The 19,246-nt window shown below is 42.9% G+C and overlaps 1 protein-coding gene across 1 annotated transcript in view; it reads left to right on the top strand.

Moving 5' to 3' along the window:
- ING5 (inhibitor of growth family member 5) overlaps window positions 1–19,246 on the top strand; it is a 327,421-nt gene that overhangs the window by 264,211 nt on the left and 43,964 nt on the right. The window contains exon 7 of the mRNA XM_030216998.1: window positions 17,823–17,884. Coding sequence (XP_030072858.1) covers window positions 17,823–17,884 — 62 coding nt within the window. The remainder of the gene's footprint in view (window positions 1–17,822; window positions 17,885–19,246) is intronic.

The following is a 19,246-nucleotide window of genomic DNA, read 5'->3' as shown; positions in this document are numbered from 1 at the left end:
AAGTCCATCAACCTATCAACCCCCTCCCACCCCCCTTCATCCCTCCACAATAACACATCCTATTTAAACATTCAACAAAAAACTTCTTTCTTCAGGGGGAAGAGTAACCCATAATGGTTCCCACATTGCCCGAAATTTAAGACCCGGAACACTCTCAAAGTCCGTGACTCCACATCGGTCTAAACACATCTGATATATTAACTGCGACCTCCAGACTTGCAGCGAAGGTCTTGCAGTGGACCGCCACATTTGCAGAATAGAAGTAATCCCAAAGAATATGGCTATCTTAGTAAAACCCTTAAATCCCTCTGGGGGGGGGGGGGGGGGGTCAGTTGAGTATTTGTAATTATGAAAGAGCAACAGGGGGTCACGCCCTTTAACAAATCTTTCAAAAATCGTTGTATAAACGTGCACCGCCAGAACATATGTCCCAGCGTGGCCAACTCTCCCACACACTTAGGGCAGTTCCCACAATTTGTAAATTTCGCCCAGAATGCCCTGCGTGGGGATATATAAAGTCTCAGAAACCATTTATACAGCCTCTCTCTCTGTGGTATCGAAAGCGTCTGTGTATATAAGGATTTTAAGTAAGATCTACACAAATTGGTTGACACCACACACTCAAGGTCCCTCGACCAGCAGAGAGCCAGGCGCACATAATCCACCTCCGGGGTTGAATCCTTCAACTGTTGGTGATGAAATTTCAATGGGATGGATAATTGGGCCCTCAGTGAGAAAGCCTCTGATAGCACTTCCACTTAATCCTCTGTCAGGTCAGTAAATGTCAATGTAGCAATGTAATGTTTCAATTGAAAGTATTCAAATAGGTGCCCAGGAGGAATACCATATTGAATCTGCAAATCAGGATAAGTGCGCATACGACCCTCCTCCATGACTACCTGCGCTAAATACACTATACCTCTCTTAGCCCACCTGCTAAAAACGCCACTCCCCTGGCCCGGGGGGGAAAGCAGGATTGTTGCATATAGAAAGCCAGGGAGAACAGACAGCCGAAAAATTATGTCTCCTACACATCCAACGCCAGGTAGCCCTTAAAGACTGCAGTAATGGATGTCTTAAAAAGGCATGAGTTGGTAGAATCCCACCAGAGTGTAAGAGATGACTAAAGTGTACCTCTGGGAATAAAGACGTCTCTACCGATGTTAGAGAAAAATCTGAAGACCCCTGATACCAGTCATTAATATGACACATTGCACATGCAATTGTTAGAGATCTAATGTTCAGAAGGCCCATTCCCCCCCCCCCCCCCATCCCTCGAAGTAGCGACTATATCAAGTGGCAGCCTTGGTCGCTTCCCCTGCCAGAGGAAATCCTGCAAGAGTCTCTTCAAGACCCTTTCCTCTCGACTTTTGAGAAAAAGGGGAAGCTGCTGAAACACGTACAACCACTTAGGGGCCAACACCATCCTATATAATAATTCTCACCACCAACGTTCTAATGTGTCTGCCTGTGTCGGTGGCTCCTTCGGAGTTGCTGAGCTAGGCTCCGTAACGAGGCTGACGTCACTCACAGCTGATTCCCAGGCAGGGGGAGGAGTAGGGAAACATGCGGAGCAAGTGGCAGGAAGCGGCGCATCAAACAACGACCCTCCTCTCCCCTGCAGCCACCCATGTTCTGTGACCCTCCGCTCCCCCTGCCCCCCTGCAGCCACCCATGTTCAGCGACCCTACTCTCCCCCTGCCCCTCCTCCAGCCACCCATGTCCAATGACCCTGCCCTCTCATCTGCCCCTCCTTCATCCACCCAGGTTGTGTAACCAATTCTTTGGGGCAGGCAGGAAAGATCCCCGGTCCTGCCTGCCTGCTGCTGGCGCTGGTGCTGATGCTCCCCCGCTACCGGATCGCTGTTCAAAATGGCCGCCGATACTTACAAGGGCGGCCTCCAAGACTTCAGCAGAAGTCTCGCGAGTCCACCATTGGAAGTCTCGGCGGCCATTTTGAACAGCAATCCGGCAGCGGGGGAGCACCAGCGCCAGCAGCGGGCAGGCAAGACCAGGGATCTTTCCTGCCTGCCCCGAAGAATTGGTTACACAACTTGGGTGGATGAAGGAAGGGAAGGTGAGAGAGCAGGGTCGTTGGACATGGGTGACTGGAGGGGGGGCAGGGGGAGAGTAGGGTTGCTGGACATGGGTGGCTGTAGGGGGGGCAGGGGGAGAGGAGGGTCGCAGGACATGGGTGGCTGGAGCGGAGGGCAGGGAGAGGAGGGTCGTTGTTTGATGCGCCGCTCCCTGCCACTTGCTCCGCGTGTTTCCCTACTCCTCCCCCTGCCTGGGAATCAGCTGTGAGTGACGTCAGCCTGGTTGGCTGAAGGAGGGGCAGGGGAGAGGAGGGTCGCTGGACATGGGTGGCTGCAGGGGGGCAGAGGGGGAGGAGGGTCGCTGGACATGGGTGGCTGCAGGGAGGGCAGGGGAGAGGAGAGGAGGGTCACTGGACATGGGTGGCTGGAGGGAGGGGTTGAGGGGGTCCAGAGACCAGAGAGGTGGGGGTGGAAGGGGGGGGCCTCAAACCATAAAGGGAGGGGGGAGGGGGCACACACTCATTCACTCTCCATCTCTCACACACACTCTCTCTCAAACATACTCTCCGAGGAAAACCTTGCTAGCGCCCATTTAATTTCTGACAGAAACGAGCCTTTTTTACTAGTATTAAATAATGCTATCCGCCCCCACACCGTAAGCGGAAGGGCCCTCCACATTGCCAGTTTGCTTCTGGTCATATCTAGCAGTGGATTGATATTAGCCTTGTACAGAGAGGCCATGTCCTTAGTGAGAAATATCCCCTGATATTTCATCTTTGTGTTCACCCACCGAAGTGGAACCCCCCACCCTCCACGAGCTTTCCGTCTTCTCATCCAATGCCATCGCACAAGATTTATCAAGGTTAAGGGTGAAACCAGAGAAGGACCCATACTTCTGCATCAAATCCAAGGCCGCCACAAGGGACGGCTGAGGATCAGATAAGATTAGTAAGATGTCGTCAGTGTACGCGAGAGCTTTAACCTCCTGATCCCCCACTTTCACTCCCCTGATCCTGACACTGGAATTTAACAACCTAAGCAATGGTTCCAATGCTAGATCGAACAGCAAAGGAGAAAGTGGGCATCCCTGCCTGGTTCCTCGACACACCCTGAAGATCTCCGAAAGCCCCCCGTTAACCGCGATGTGCGCCTCCATTCCAATATATAGAGCCCTCAACGCCTTTATAAAACCACCTGGTAAACCCATCCATTCAAGGACCTGAAACAAGAGCCCCCACCTAACCTGATCAAATGCCTTGGCCGCATCCAAACTGGCCACTTTCGCCGAGTCATTCTGATAAATACATTGAGCCATTGATAATAGGGTTTTGTGGATATGTAAGACGGAGTGGCATTTAGGTATAAATCCCACTTGAGCAGGCCCAATTAAATCTGGAAGATAATTCACCAGCCTAGAGGCCAATATCTTTGCCAACAATTTAATGTCAACATTAATTAAGGAGATAGGGCGGTAAGATTCAGGCTCATCTGAGGCATTCCTGGGTTTCAGCAAAAGAAAGATTTGTACTGTGTTCTCAAACACAGAAAAGCCTCCTCCTTGAATAACCGATTGATGATACTCAAACAGTGGGCCCAACAGAGAATGTTGTAATATATTATAGAACTTGCCTGCAAACCCATCGACCCCTGGTGCCGAAAAGGGTTTCAACCCTCTAATGGCGGACTGCAACTCCTTAGGCTGTAAGGGAGATCCCAACCTAGCTACCGCCTCTTCACTAAGCCGAGGCATCCCTGCTTTATTCAGGAAATCTCTCACCTTCCCACAATTTACTGGCTCATTCTGTGCATATAACTGTTTAAAGTGATCACGCAGTAATTCTTGTATCACGTCTGGTCTATTCACGACATTGCCCTTTTTTTCTTTCAGCACTGATATTGTCCGATTTCCTCCTCTCTTCTTTACCATCCTAGACAGCATACCCCCTGACCTATTATCAAACATAGCAAAGCAATACTTTTGGTACACCAAATTTCTTTGCATTTGCTCGTGCAACAGGGAATTAATAGTCGCCTGAGCTGTCAAGTAATTATCTTTGTGGGCCTCTGTGGGCGAAGCTATATATCTGCGCCTGGCTCCTCACAGCTTTCGGTTTAAATGAATAAGACTGATTGCAATTTTCCTATGCCAAGCTGCTACATGTGCAATCAGTTCACCCCTCAATACAGCCTTGGCGGCACACCAAAATAGTTGAGGGTTAGATTTATGCAGGGCTGTGGAGTCGGAGTCGTGGAGTCGGAGTCGGCAGCAATTTTGGGTACATTGAGTCGGAGTTGGAGTCGGCAAAAATGTACCGACTCCTCATACATTTGAATAAAGTACTTCTCTGCTGTGAATAAAGCTTAGTACCTAGTTGTTTCACTAGTGTGAAGTCCAGCTGAACTATTTTGCTGGAGAGCTTCCCTCTGCTCAGTCTCCCTTTGCATTTACTGACCTGCTGTAGAGCACCTCCTCTCTGACCCCACAGTGAACTTAAGCTCCAAGAGAAGATCATTCAGCACACACAGATAAGGCAGCAGAGAGACTCCACCTAACTTCCTCTCTCTCTGCAAGAAGAGCTTTATATTTTAGTGGAAGTGGCACACCATTCACAATGGCAAAAAGAATGTCAGGAAACATGACAAAGTCTGCTGTTTATGAACACTTTACAATATCAACAGATGGGAAACATTATGTATGTCAATGTATTATAGAAGATGATGATGGTGAAAAAGCATGTGATGCAAAAATTAGCAGTTTCAGTGGTTATGAAAAAAATGCACCTACAAGAGCATCAAATTTAAAAAGACACTTGCAGCGTTTCCATCCTAAAGTGTTAGAAGCTGTGAATGAGAAAGATAGCAATGAAAACATTCCATCTACTTCAGGGTCAATAAAAGATCAGAAATCTACTGGAGGCCAGACACAACTATCAAGATTTTTTACAGCTGACAAAGTTACTATAACAATGACACCAGAAAAATTCAAAAACCACATCATTGAAATGGCAGTAAAGAATAGTATACCACTATCTTTTTTTTTCACAACCAGCCTTTTTAGGCTTAAATGGAGAAATGGCTAAAAAGCTTGGAGTTTCTCTGGAACGAGAAAGTATAAGGAAACTTATACTTGAAGAGGCCAAATGTAAGAAGGAAGAACTAAGAAAAAGTCTGAAGGGATGTTTTGTCTTTATTAAAATGGATGCATGCACACGTCACAGAGTCAATTGTTTTGCAATTAATGTTAGATTTGCTGATGAAAACAAAAAAATAATAACCCGGACATTAGGAGTAAAGGACACTCAGGCACATCATACCAGTGAGTATCTGCAGAAGTTAGTGGAAGGTGTTTTAGAAGATTTTGAAATTAAAAAGGAACACATTCTATGTATTGTAACTGATAATGCTTCAAATATGTTAAGCACAATTGAAAAAATGAAGGAAGTTGATGAAGAAAGCAGCATACAAATATCAGAAGATGACAGTTCTGCAATTCAAGAAAGCTGTGAAAGTTTGGATGATATTGCTGAAGAAGCATCTAAGCTTATTACCATTCAACATATGCGTTGTGCTGTTCATACTCTGCAACTAGCAATAAGAGATGGATTGAAGGATCGTCATGCGGCTGCACTAATTAGCAAGTTGAGGCAAGTAGCTGTTGCAGCCAGGATCCCTAAAACAGATGCTATTCTGAAGAGACGTGCTGGAAAAGGAGCCATTTTGGATCAAGCAATGCGCTAGGGAAGCACTTACTTGATGATAAAGCGTTTGCTTGAACTAAAAGACTTTCTTGAAGAACTGGACAATGTAAATGTTTCATTAAAAGAAAACCAGTGGGCTCAAGTTACAGAATTAGGCTACTTTCTTACCCTTTTGCTGTTACCAAGAAGCTGCAATATGAAGATTTAACATCAGGTAAATTCTTCTTGGAATGGAAGGGCTTGATATATAACCTTAACAAAAGTGGGGGTTTAATTGCTGATGGCATTGTATCTTCAATGAGGAAAAGAGAGGAGCTCTTGCTGGATAATCAAATTCTCTTAGCTGCTATTTATGTTGATCCAATGAGCCGAATTTTGTTGAGCAGTGACCAAATTGCTACAGGAAAACAGGCACTCTATGACATAGCAGTTCGCATGAAAGGGTTGCTACCTGAAACTCATAAACCACTGAATGAAGCTAAAGCTATAAATACTGGTGGTAATGGTAACTCAGGTTCATCCTCTTCAAATGAAGAAGAGAATTTTCAAGCCTATTTGGACAAAATGGAAGCTTCAAAAGCAAAGCGATGTTGGTTAAGCATGGAAAAGCAACCTGTAAATGTCCATATAAAGAAATTCATGCAAGAGTTTTTTAAAGGATTAAAAGAAGTGGAAAAGTTTGACCGCTCATCAAAACTGACTATAGAAGAAGCCATCATTGTTTATCCAGAGATTGTCAGTGATGCAGCTAGAACCATAACAGCAATGCCACCCACCCAAGTCAGTGTTGAAAGACTGTTTTCAGCACTGAAAATAATCAAATCAGATTTAAGGGCTTCTATGAAGGAGGATCTGGCAGAAGCAATTCTGTTTCTAAGAACAATATATTAGTTAATTTTGGATTATGTTTAACAGCTATTCTACAGCTATATATGCCAAGTTTAAATAATATATAAGTTGTTTTAGGTTTTCCAAATGTTTTTGGTTTATGTAGGATAACTTTGATTTTGTTCTAATTTCCAAAGGATCTTGTTCTAGAATTTCCAAAGGATGTGGTTGTTCCAGATTTTTATACTTGCTAATGCTATGATGACTTTATACTTGATAAAAAAAACAATAAACATAACCTTGTTTTTTTATGTGTGTTTTTTTGTTTAAACTTTAGGATTAATGAATATTTATAGTTTCTTTAATAAATAAAATAAAAAGTCACAATGACATAGATTTTAAACCCAAACATTAACATACCGCCTTGCATGCTGCACTCTTTCAGTCAACATGCAAAAAAAATACATATTTAAAACTGAGGAGTCGGAGTTGAAGGATTTTTGTACCGACTCCACAGCCCTGGATTATGCACCCTATTATGCGCCACATAGTCTTCCCGTTTTGCATGTAAAAACTTCTGGAAATCTTTGACTTTTGATAAATAGCTAGGAAATCTCCAACTCCTAGTTGGGTAGAAACACCCCAGAGCATCCAACTCAAACCACACTGGTGCATGATCTGAAATCACTATCTCTTCCAAACCTGTTTCCTTAACCCACGGAAAAAGGTCCGTGGCCACTAACACATAATCAAGGCGAGCCCATGATCCATGAGCTCTAGACCTATGTGAAAAATCTTGTGTATCCGGATGCAAGAACCTCCAGACATCTACCACAGAGAGAGAGACCGCGAACTCCTGCAACATCCCTCTTTCCTTCCCCCCCATGAACCCACCCCTTCCGGGCACTGGTACAGTCTTCATTTGGGTCCATCAGTGTATTCATATCCCCTACAACAATTAACTGTTTTCCTTGAAATGGAAGAAGATATCTCAACAACCCTGGGAAAAACTGGCAATCATATGGAGTGGGAGCATAAACATTAAGTAAGTATAGTTCTTTGCCTTGCAGCCATAATTTAATCAAAATATATCGCCCCTGCGGATCTTTCAGTACTGTCTCTGCAGTGTAAGCCAGCTGCTTGTGAAACAAGATTGCCACTCCCCCTTTTCGCCCATCGGAGGAGGCACAAATAATTTGATCCACCCAGCCTTGTTTAAGTTTATCATGTTCCTGATCTGTGAGGCTGGTTTGTTGAAGACAAGCAATACTTGTCTTGAGACGCTTTAAATGTGTTAAAATTTTCTTCCGTTTGATCGGGGAGGAGATCCCCCCCCACATTCCAGGGTAATTATTCTACAGTGTGATAATCCGATTCATTCTTACACTAGCAGAATTGACATAAATTATAACCCCTGGGTCCCAGCCCTGCCCCAGAGGCTTAAAATTCCCAATTACACCCTATACAGTGGTGGAAATAAGTATTTGATCCCTTGCTGATTTTGTAAGTTTGCCCACTGACAAAGACATGAGCAGCCCATAATTGAAGGGTAGGTTATTGGTAACAGTGAGAGATAGCACATCACAAATTAAATCCGGAAAATCACATTGTGGAAAGTATATGAATTTATTTGCATTCTGCAGAGGGAAATAAGTATTTAATCCCTCTGGCAAACAAGACCTAATACTTGGTGGCAAAACCCTTGTTGGCAAGCACAGCGGTCAGACGTCTTCTGTAGTTGATGATGAGGTTTGCACACATGTCAGGAGGAATTTTGGTCCACTCCTCTTTGCAGATCATCTCTAAATCATTAAGAGTTCTGGGCTGTCGCTTGGCAACTCGCAGCTTCAGCTCCCTCCATAAGTTTTCAATGGGATTAAGGTCTGGTGACTGGCTAGGCCACTCCATGACCCTAATGTGCTTCTTCCTGAGCCACTCCTTTGTTGCCTTGGCTGTATGTTTTGGGTCATTGTCGTGCTGGAAGACCCAGCCACGACCCATTTTTAAGGCCCTGGCGGAGGGAAGGAGGTTGTCACTCAGAATTGTACGGTACATGGCCCCATCCATTCTCCCATTGATGCGGTGAAGTAGTCCTGTGCCCTTAGCAGAGAAACACCCCCAAAACATAACATTTCCACCTCCATGCTTGACAGTGGGGACGGTGTTCTTTGGGTCATAGGCAGCATTTCTCTTCCTCCAAACACGGCGAGTTGAGTTCATGCCAAAGAGCTCAATTTTTGTCTCATCTGACCACAGCACCTTCTCCCAATCACTCTCGGCATCATCCAGGTGTTCACTGGCAAACTTCAGACGGGCCGTCACATGTGCCTTCCGGAGCAGGGGGACCTTGCGGGCACTGCAGGATTGCAATCCGTTATGTCGTAATGTGTTACCAATGGTTTTCGTGGTGACAGTGGTCCCAGCTGCCTTGAGATCATTGACAAGTTCCCCCCTTGTAGTTGTAGGCTGATTTCTAACCTTCCTCATGATCAAGGATACCCCACGAGGTGAGATTTTGCGTGGAGCCCCAGATCTTTGTCGATTGACAGTCATTTTGTACTTCTTCCATTTTCTTACTATGGCACCCACAGTTGTCTCCTTCTCGCCCAGCGTCTTACTGATGGTTTTGTAGCCCATTCCAGCCTTGTGCAGGTGTATGATCTTGTCCCTGACATCCTTAGACAGCTCCTTGCTCTTGGCCATTTTGTAGAGGTTAGAGTCTGACTGATTCACTGAGTCTGTGGACAGGTGTCTTTCATACAGGTGACCATTGCCGACAGCTGTCTGTCATGCAGGTAACGAGTTGATTTGGAGCATCTACCTGGTCTGTAGGGGCCAGATCTCTTACTGGTTGGTGGGGGATCAAATACTTATTTCCCTCTGCAGAATGCAAATAAATTCATATACTTTCCACAATGTGATTTTCCGGATTTAATTTGTGATGTGCTATCTCTCACTGTTACCAATAACCAACCCTTCAATTATGGGCTGCTCATGTCTTTGTCAGTGGGCAAACTTACAAAATCAGCAAGGGATCAAATACTTATTTCCACCACTGTACATCTCCTATTTCTGTAACGTCCTTATATACATAATACAACCGTTCCCATACCCCCCTACTAGGATGACTTCCATACTTCTGAACCATTTCTCCACCCATCCCAACCTCCACCCTTTGTCTTCCCCCACCCTCCTTTCCCCTTCCCCACAAGCCCTTGAAGAACCTCTATCAGCCCCAACCTTTAGCCCCCATAATATTCCTCTACTACAACCCCCGCTTACATCTGATGAGCAGCCGCTCATCAGCCAGGTCCTGTTTATGCAGGGGCCCCCACTTCTCATCACCTCCCAAATTCCCATTACAGTCATTCTCCCTTAAACACTAACTTTAAACCCCTCAAACACTGTTACCTGCACAGATTCAACGCCAAGCATTCACAGATCAACATATATGAAATCTCCTCCATAAAGTCTGCCTTGATCCTTGTAATACCAAACTCCTCAGTGATCTTCACCTCAGGCAGTGACCGCAGACCACCTCTAATTTTGATTTGCAGGATTCCATATCACTTTTCAGTTCTAAACACTGCAGCCAGGTTCATATTTAAAATCTCTCGTTTTGAAAGTGCCTCCCCTTTATTAATCAAATTACACTGGCTTCCCATCAAAGCGAGAATCACCTTCAAATTATGTACCTTTATCTTTCAAATACTAAATGGCACAGCTCCAGACAATACGGGTACCATTATTAAACTTACCTTAAAAAAAACACTAAATATGAGGCAAGAAACTATCTCAGACTACACCTCCCAAATTGCAAAAAAGTGATCTACAAAACTGTCCACTCTGCAGACTTCACTTACTTAGGAACCAAATGATGGAACTCCTTACCACCCAAAAAAAGAAATATACAGGAATATGCTAGATTCCGCAAAATCCTCAAATCGTTCCTATTCAAACAAGCCTTCACAAAGAAAGACCATATCTCAAGCAATTAATTATTACCTGAATTGGTTATTACTCTATTTACCATTAACTTTCTCTTTGCTTCATGTTCAATTTTTTATTCATAATAGATTTTCTAAATGTTAAACATCCATAACTATCCCAGTATATTAATGATAAAATTGGATTCTTACAACAAATTACTTTCTTATGCATTATTCTTTGTTATGTATTCTATACTGTTTTTTTTATTGATATTTTAAATTTTTACATCACAAGCTTAAAAAAACTTGTAAAGAAAGTTCAGTTAGTTACAATTAAATTTAGTTAAATATATTTCTAGTAAGGAAAAAAAAACTTAACCTCACAAGAGTCCACAAGTGGAGTCCATTGATGCTATATTGGAGATATAAAGAAAATACTTCAACATACATATCGGTTGCAACAGATTCACTATCAAATAAACAAAGGTTGTTACTTAATCTTATTAATTTTAGATGTTATAAAAGAAGAGAGTTGACTAGGATCATAATATACATATTTAATTGACTGATAAGTGACCAAACATTTACATGGATTATCTCATTATCTCCTCAGACCCTTGCTGAATTCTTTCATGACAAGGTTCAAAAGATAAACCTTGAATTCTCTACCTCGCCACCTCTCCCTCCACTAGTCTGTTCCCCTCTCTCTCCTTCCCCTCATTCCTTTTCCTCCTTTCCTGAAGTTACTATAGAGGAAACTACACTTCTCCTTTCTTCCTCAAAATGTACCACCTGTTCCTCTGATCCCATTCCCACCCACCTTCTTAATGCCATTTCACCTGCTCTTATTCCTTTTATCTGTCACATTCTCAACCTCTCACTTTCCACTGCAACTGTCCCTACTGCCTTTAAACATGCTATGGTCATACCTCTCCTTAAGAAGCCTTCACTCGACCCTACTTGTCCCTCTAATTACCAACCCATCTCCCTCCTCCCTTTTCTCTCCAAATTACTTGAGCGTGCTGTTCACCGCTGCTGCCTTGATTTTCTCTCCTCACATGCTATTCTTGACCCACTACAATCTGGTTTTCACCCTCTCCACTCAACCGAAACTGCGCTTACTAAAGTCTCCAATGACCTATTACTGGCTAAGTCCAGAGGTCTCTATTCCATCCTCATTCTTCTTGATCTTTCCACTGCTTTTGACACTGTCAATCACAGCATACTCCTCGATACCCTGTCTTCACTTGGATTCCAGGGCTCTGTCCTTTCCTGGTTCCCTTCCTACCTCTCCCTCCGCACCTTCAGTGTTCACTCTGGTGGATCCTCTTCTACTTCTGTCCCTCTGCCTGTCGGCGTACCTCAGGGTTCTGTTCTTGGTCCCCTCCTCTTTTCTATCTTTAGATTGTAAGCTCTTCTGAGCAGGGACCGTCCTTAGTTATTAATTTGTACAGCGCTGCATAACCCTAGCAGCGCTCTAGAAATGTTAAGTAGTAGTAGTGTAGTAGTTCTATCTATACTTCTTCCCTTGGTTAATTAATCTCATCCCATGGCTTTTCCTACCATCTCTATGCTGATGACTCCCAAATCTACCTTTTTACCCCTGATATCTCACCTTGCATCCAAACCAAAGTTTCAGCGTGCTTGTCTGACATTGCTGTCTGGATGTCTCAACGCCACCTGAAATTAAACATGACCAAAACTGAGCTTCTCATTTTTCCCCCCAAACCCACCTCTCCACTCCCCCCGTTTTCTATTTCTGTTGATGGCTCTCTCATTCTCCCTGTCTCCTCAGCTCAAAACCTTGGGGTCATCTTTGACTCTTCTCTCTCCTTCTCTGCTCATATCCAGCAGATCGCCAAGACCTGTCATTTCTTTCTTTACAACATCCGTAAAATCCGCCCCTTTCTTTCCAAGCACTCTACCAAAACCCTCATCCACACCCTTGTCACCTCTTGTTTAGACTACTGCAATCTGCTTCTTGCTGGCCTCCCACTTAGTCACCTCTCCCCTCTCCAATTGGTTCAAAACTCTGCTGCCTGTCTTGTCTTCCGCCAGGGTCGCTTTACTCATACTACCCCCTCTCCTCAAGTCGCTTCACTGGCTCCCTATCCGTTTTCGCATCCTGTTCAAACTTCTTCTACTAACCTATAAATGTACGCACTCTGCTGCTCCCCAGTATCTCTCCACGCTCGTCCTTCCCTACACCCCTTCCCGTGCACTCCACTCCATGGATAAATCCTTCTTATCTGTTCCCTTCTCCACTACTGCCAACTCCAGACTTTGCGCCTTCTGTCTCGCTGCACCCTACGCCTGGAATAAACTTCCTGAGCCCCTACGTCTTGCCCCATCATTGGCCACCTTTAAATCTAGACTGAAAGCCCACCTCTTTAACATTGCTTTTGACTCGTAACCACTCGCCTCCACCTACCCTCCTCTCCTCCTTCCTGTACACATTAATTGATTTGATTTGCTTACTTTATTTTTTGTCTATTAGATTGTAAGCTCTTTGAGCAGGGACTGTCTTTCTTCTATGTTTGTGCAGCGCTGCGTACGCCTTGTAGCGCTATAGAAATGCTAAATAGTAGTAGTAGTAAAAAATGTAGCTCCGATTTTTAGTGTCTCTTGTTTCATCTGAAGAAATTTCTGACGTCGTTTTTGTGTTTCCCTCGAAACATCTGGAAATACTCGAATTTTTAATCCTTTGAAAGTTTTATCCTTATTTTTAAAAAACATCTTCAATATCCAGATCTTATCTGGCGTTAGAGCTACTGTTGCCACCAAGGTGGTTGGTATTATTTGATCTAATTCAGAAGTTTCCAGCAAAGCTGTAACGTTAAGCTCTTGATTATCCTGGTTGTTCTGTATCAGTTGTTTCTCCATTTTCTTCACGGGAAGGTAGAAAACCTGTGCAAATGGGGGAATGTATCCTATACTGTTTATTGTAAGCCACATTGTTAGGGATAATGTGGGATATAAATGTCACAAATAAATAAAGAAGGTACTTGCAGAGGAACTCTCCACCCTTCTAAAGGCCAACACGATCGATCCCATTTCACCAGGAGAAAAAGGGAAGAGATTCTATTCCAGGTATTTCTTTGTGCCAGAGAAAACAGGGGGGATGCATCCCATCATAGACCTGAGGGCCCTGAACAAATTCCTGGTCAAAGAAAAGTTCAGGATGGTTGTGCACTATTCTCCCAATGATTCAGGAAAAAGATTGGCTATGCTCTCTGGTCTTAAAGGATACCTACATTCATATCCCGATACTTCCAAGACATTGGAAGTATCTCAGATTTTGGATGGGAACTCATCACTTTCAGTACCATGTGTTGCCGTTTGGTCTCGCATGAGCTCCCAGGGTTTTCACCAAGTGTCTAGCGGTATTCCCAGTCACTTTGCAGACTGGGAGTCCATCTGTTTCCCTACCTGGATGATTTACTGGTGAAGAGAACTGCCTGGGGGCTGTTTAGTAGTTGGAGTTCATTGGAGCCCTGCTAGACACACAGCAGGCACGAGCCTATCTCCCTGTGCTGAGGGCGGACTCTCTAGATGCACTCGCCACTTGGGTTTGGGCCAGCCAGCAGGTCACGGCTTGGCAGATGTTGTGGCCTCCATGGTACATGTCATACCCATGGCACCTCTTCACATGAGAACTGCCCAGTGGACTTTAGCTTCCCAATGGTGTCAAGGCTCCAGGAACCTAGCGGATTTCATCCGAGTGGCACCAGAGTTGGTTCAGTCCCTTCTCTGGTGATCAATTTGAACTAATTAGACTGTAGGGCTTCCATTCCAAATTGCTCAGCTCCAGAAGGTGCTGACGATGGGTGCATCTCACCTGAGGTGGGGAGCTCATGTAGATCATGTTGGTCAGCTCAAGAATCAGATCTTCAGATCAACCTCCTGGAGTTACGGGCAATATGCAGTGCTCTAAAGGCTTTCAGAAAATGGCTGTTCAACCAAATTGTACTCATTCAAATAGACAATCAGGTTACAGTGTTCTACACCAACAAGAAGAGGGTAACGGAGCACACCCTCTGTGTTAGGAGGCTGTTCAGATGTAGCACTGGGCTGTCCAGCACAGGATAGTTCTCAAATCCAACACCCTGGCTGACAGACTGAGCAGGGTCACACAACCACACAAGTGGTCACTCGGTACAAGTGTTACCCGTGAGATCTTCCAAGCATGGGGCACCCCCTTGGTGGATCTCTTTGCCACTCTGCTCAGCAACAGAACCCCTCGGTACTGTTCCAGGGACAGGACACACGACAGACTAGCATCAGACTAGCCACTTGTATGGCTTCCACGTTTTCCATCAGTCCACACATTTACATTGCCTAGAGCAAGATACCCGATGCAATGTTTGGTTTAGACAGACAGTTCTGCAGAATTTGTATGGGGTCTAGAATCCAACTCCACCCCCCAGGCCTGCTTTGTTCTGTTCCAGGCTGCATTCTCACACAGTATGTATATAGTTTCAGGTTAATTCATTTTTTTACTTTGCTGTTGAGAGGTCCTATTGTCCTACTGTGGTTGTTTTCTGTGAGCCTGGTAGCCAGAGATTCCCACATGTGATAATATGGCCTGCTTGTCCTCTGAGAAATCAGGGTGCTTTCCTGTAGCAGGTATTCTTCGAGGACAGCAGGCCATTCATTCATACATACCCTCCCACCTCCTCTTGGAGTTTGTCTTCTGTCCTGATAGCTATATTGTTGGACTGCTGGTCCCGCACTGTCACAGTGGGCGGGAAGGCACTCACACATGCACAGTGGGGACGCTGATGCGTATCTTAAAGCAGTATTATGCTATTTCAAGCGTTCCGCACCAGGTGACGTAGATGATGTCACCCGCATGTGAGAATGAATAACCTGTTGTCCTCAGAGAATACCTGCTACAGAAGTATCCCTGTTATTTGTATGACTGGCATGATTTGCTCTATCACACCATATAAAAATAAACCACATTTAAGATCTTCACAAAATGGCTATCTTGGATTGCCATTCTTAAAAAAATTTTTGAGTTGGTCCAAAAGGCATTTTTTAAAACTTTTGAGTGGTTCCCTTGTTATTTATTATTACTTTCATTTGTAATTTTCGCATGTTTTTCTTGTGCTGCCTTGTGCATCTGTTTTGTAGCATTGTTGTTGTAGGCCATGTGACCAAGCAAGTGCTTAAAGGCAGTAGTCTCACTGACATGTCCATGATGCCCACATAGGAACCTCTTTGGAGCTAGGAAGTCCTGGTAAGTCATTTTAGGAGCTCTGTCTTGGGTAAATAGCACTATATTTTTGAGTGAAGTTTATTCACTGTAGTATTTTTAACACCAACAGCTATGCCTCATCGTGATTGTTTTCCCTGACACCATAAGGGTATGTGACAGTTTGACCTGGTTCCCATACATTTTGGGGTCCTTTTACGAAGGTACACTAATGATTAGCATGCGCTAAATGATAAGACACCCATTATATTCCTATGGGCGTCTTATTTATTGCATGTCAAATCTGTTACCATACACAATTTGTATGTTTTATGTGTTTACTTTGTGTATGTATGTGTGTGTGTGTGTGTGTGTGTGTGTGTATATATATATATATATATATATGTGTGTGTGTGTGTGTGTGTGTGTGTAATATAGATAGATTTACTTTATGTATATGATAATTTTAAGTATTATTTCTTCATTTATTCATATAGCTTTTAGTTTTAGTGCATCGCTGTTCGCTGTGCATGTATACAATGTATGTTATGATCCATTAAGTTATGTGACTTATTAGTGAGATATGTTTTGTTGTATTTAACAGTAAAGGTTAAGCCCTTGAAGCAGCCCATGCAGGGTGAAATGCGGCTGTCAGGCAGTATTTTAATCTACTATAATAAAGATTTTAATGATTTTTTTTCCACTTTTGATTGTGTCTGCCTCCAGAATTTCCTTTGTATTTGGGACAGGATCCTTTCGTTTTTGTCTAAAGAGTTAAATATTGGTGAATGGCATAGTGTTACTACTACTACTACTACTACTTAACATTTCTAGAGCGCTACTAGGGTTACGCAGCGCTGTACAATTTAACAAAGAGAGACAGTCCCTGCTCAAAGAGCTTACAATCTAATAGACAAGTGTTAGAAGAGTTTGACCTCTTCAGGTGCACGAGACAAGGGCACCCTTTTCTCTTCTGCTTATTTGCCCTAATCCTTGAGCCCTTTGTGTGTCACATTAGAGCTAATGACATTATAGTACCCATTAGAGTAAGAAAGTAGGACCATACACTGAATATACACTGGTGTTTTAAAGAAGCCCTTATTCTTCATCCACATTTTAATGCAGAAGATGAGTACTTTCTCAAAGCTTTAGGGATTTAAGGTCAATATTGACAAAACAGAAATCTTACTATTCAGTTGGGCCAAGAAACTTGCCTGTGGATTTTTTATTCCATATTGCTGAAAGAAGGATCTAGGCTTTGGAATCTCAAAACAGCCCTGCAGACTTGTTCAAACTTAATTACTTCCCACTCAAACAGAAAATGGTGGAATGGGAGTTTCAAATAGTAAGAACAATTCTGTGGAAGGCTTTGAGTTCCTTCTACAGTAGGCCAGTGGAGGTCCACTGAGACTGGCTGGAATTAACATTACTATACCTATATTCAGCTTTTGAAACTGGTATTGAAACAGTTGATGCCTAGAAGCAGTGGAGAGGAAACCTGTATATACCCACATTGGTAAAGGTATAAAGAAGGTAGAGAAATAGTGTGGAGATTTGTGGGATGTGTTCCATAAGTCTGAGAGTTTTTCACCCACTATCCTTATTTTATCCTAAATATCTTGGGGTGGGGTCTGAGAAGAGTAGGATTATTTCAGCTCAAGTTCTGTTGGAATCTTTTTGTCAATTAACTGCATTGAATCTTTGCTTAATGATAAGATCCTCTTCTTTCAGTAGTTCCAATTGAGGCACATTTTATTGGGGAAGACATCACACAGAATTTATTTAGAGAACCTGAGGAACTTGAACTAATCTTGTTTATAAGTAGAATCCAGAGAGGCCTGTTACCTAACATATTTAACCCTAATCACAAAGTAGCTTGGAACACCTGGCTGCAACCCCCTTTGACAGAGGAGGAGTGGAGAAAAAAATAATTTATATTCTAGTAAATGAATTACAGGCATTATTATGACGTATACAAAAAGGTTTCCCTAAGATAGCAGTATATAGGTGCATACTTTCACTTTGCAAATCCAGCAGAGACTGCTGCATGAACCATTATTATGGAATTCCAAATTTTTTGATGCTTAACTGTTTGTTTTTATTTTTTTTATTTTTACTTACTTCTGATCTATAGTGCCCGATTGAATGGTTTCATTTCGCTTGTGTGGACCTTACTACAAAACCAAAAGGAAAATGGTGAGTGAGATTCTTTCTTTCTCTTGATTTGAGACTTTCTCTGTATCCACGTTCCTTTGCAAGACATTATAATCTGCCCTGCAAGTACCATGAGGTGAAATTTAAGGACCTAAATGTGTATACTTTAGAGAAGGGAATTTTAAAGAACATCCAGTAACTCAACTCAAAGATATAATTAATGTACAAAAGGTAAGTATTTTTTTTAAGTGAAAAGGGAGCTCCAGAGCAAGGGGTCATGATATAAGACAGAAGAGGTAGTCTTGGGCTTGCGATAAGGAATGATCATAGTCTATATAGGCTATGATTTTGAGTTTGTTGCTATTGTTTCTATCCAAATTAGATGTCAGTACGATAGCTTTAATTCCAGATGTGCCCATTTCAATAATGGGGGTTCTCAACTTCAGTCCTTAATGGTGACAAATAATGCTGATTTTCAGGATGTTGATAATGAACCAGGTTGAAGTGCATATTGTGTTTACTTGGAATACTGTAGAAACATGGTATATGATGGGCCCATCTAATCTGCCCACTTTACTTTCTTATGATACTGCAGGGTCTCCTTGATCTTGGTTGTACCTTCATTTATTGTCAACTAGGATTCCTTTATGTTTATTCCTTTCTTCCTTGAATAATGTTACTATTTTGTTGTGAAAAACAGAGACTGTAAACTGCAAGGGTTTTGGACCTTCTATATTAAGCCAAATATGAGATCAAAAGTTGTATCTTAAAATATTTTCAAAAACAAAATCATACTTTATAAAAAGGTATGATCATAGCATATCCGGAGACACATTAAACATTCATTATTGTGTTTAATGTGAAAGTTCATGAAATACTCAGATTAATTTACAATCATATCATACTACATCCTAAAAAATATATTAGCAAAATAAAAAGAAAAGTCACCCAAAAGCCAAATTCTTTGCTTGAAGATGCAGTTTGCTAGAAATCTTGATAGAAATATTTGACCTTTGGACGGCTTGCTAAAGGAAAAGCCCATAGACCGTTATTAAATGGACTTGGGGAAAATCCACTATTTCTGGGATAAGCAGTATAAAATGTTTTGTACATTTTTGGGATCTTGCCGGGTATTTGTGACCTGGATTGGCCATTGTTGGGAACAGGATGCTGGGCTTGATGGACCTTTGGTCTTTCCCAGTATGGCAATACTTATGTACTACCGAAACCTTGGCCAAAGTTGGCCGTGGAGAGAGAAGACAAAGACGGCAGCTGTTTGAATGCAGCGCCTGAATAAGTTAAGTGCTGGTTCATATAATTTATGGAAGTCAGAAAGACTTAACATTAGTCTAATAGAGAGGTTTTTGCCTATGATGACAGAACTCCGTATATTAAAAGCTGTGT

This window comes from Microcaecilia unicolor, chromosome 10 (assembly GCF_901765095.1).
Source record: "Microcaecilia unicolor chromosome 10, aMicUni1.1, whole genome shotgun sequence".
Lineage (NCBI taxonomy): Eukaryota > Metazoa > Chordata > Amphibia > Gymnophiona > Siphonopidae > Microcaecilia > Microcaecilia unicolor.
Note: the sequence above shows the minus strand (reverse complement) of the source record. Positions and strands in the feature narration are given on the sequence as shown.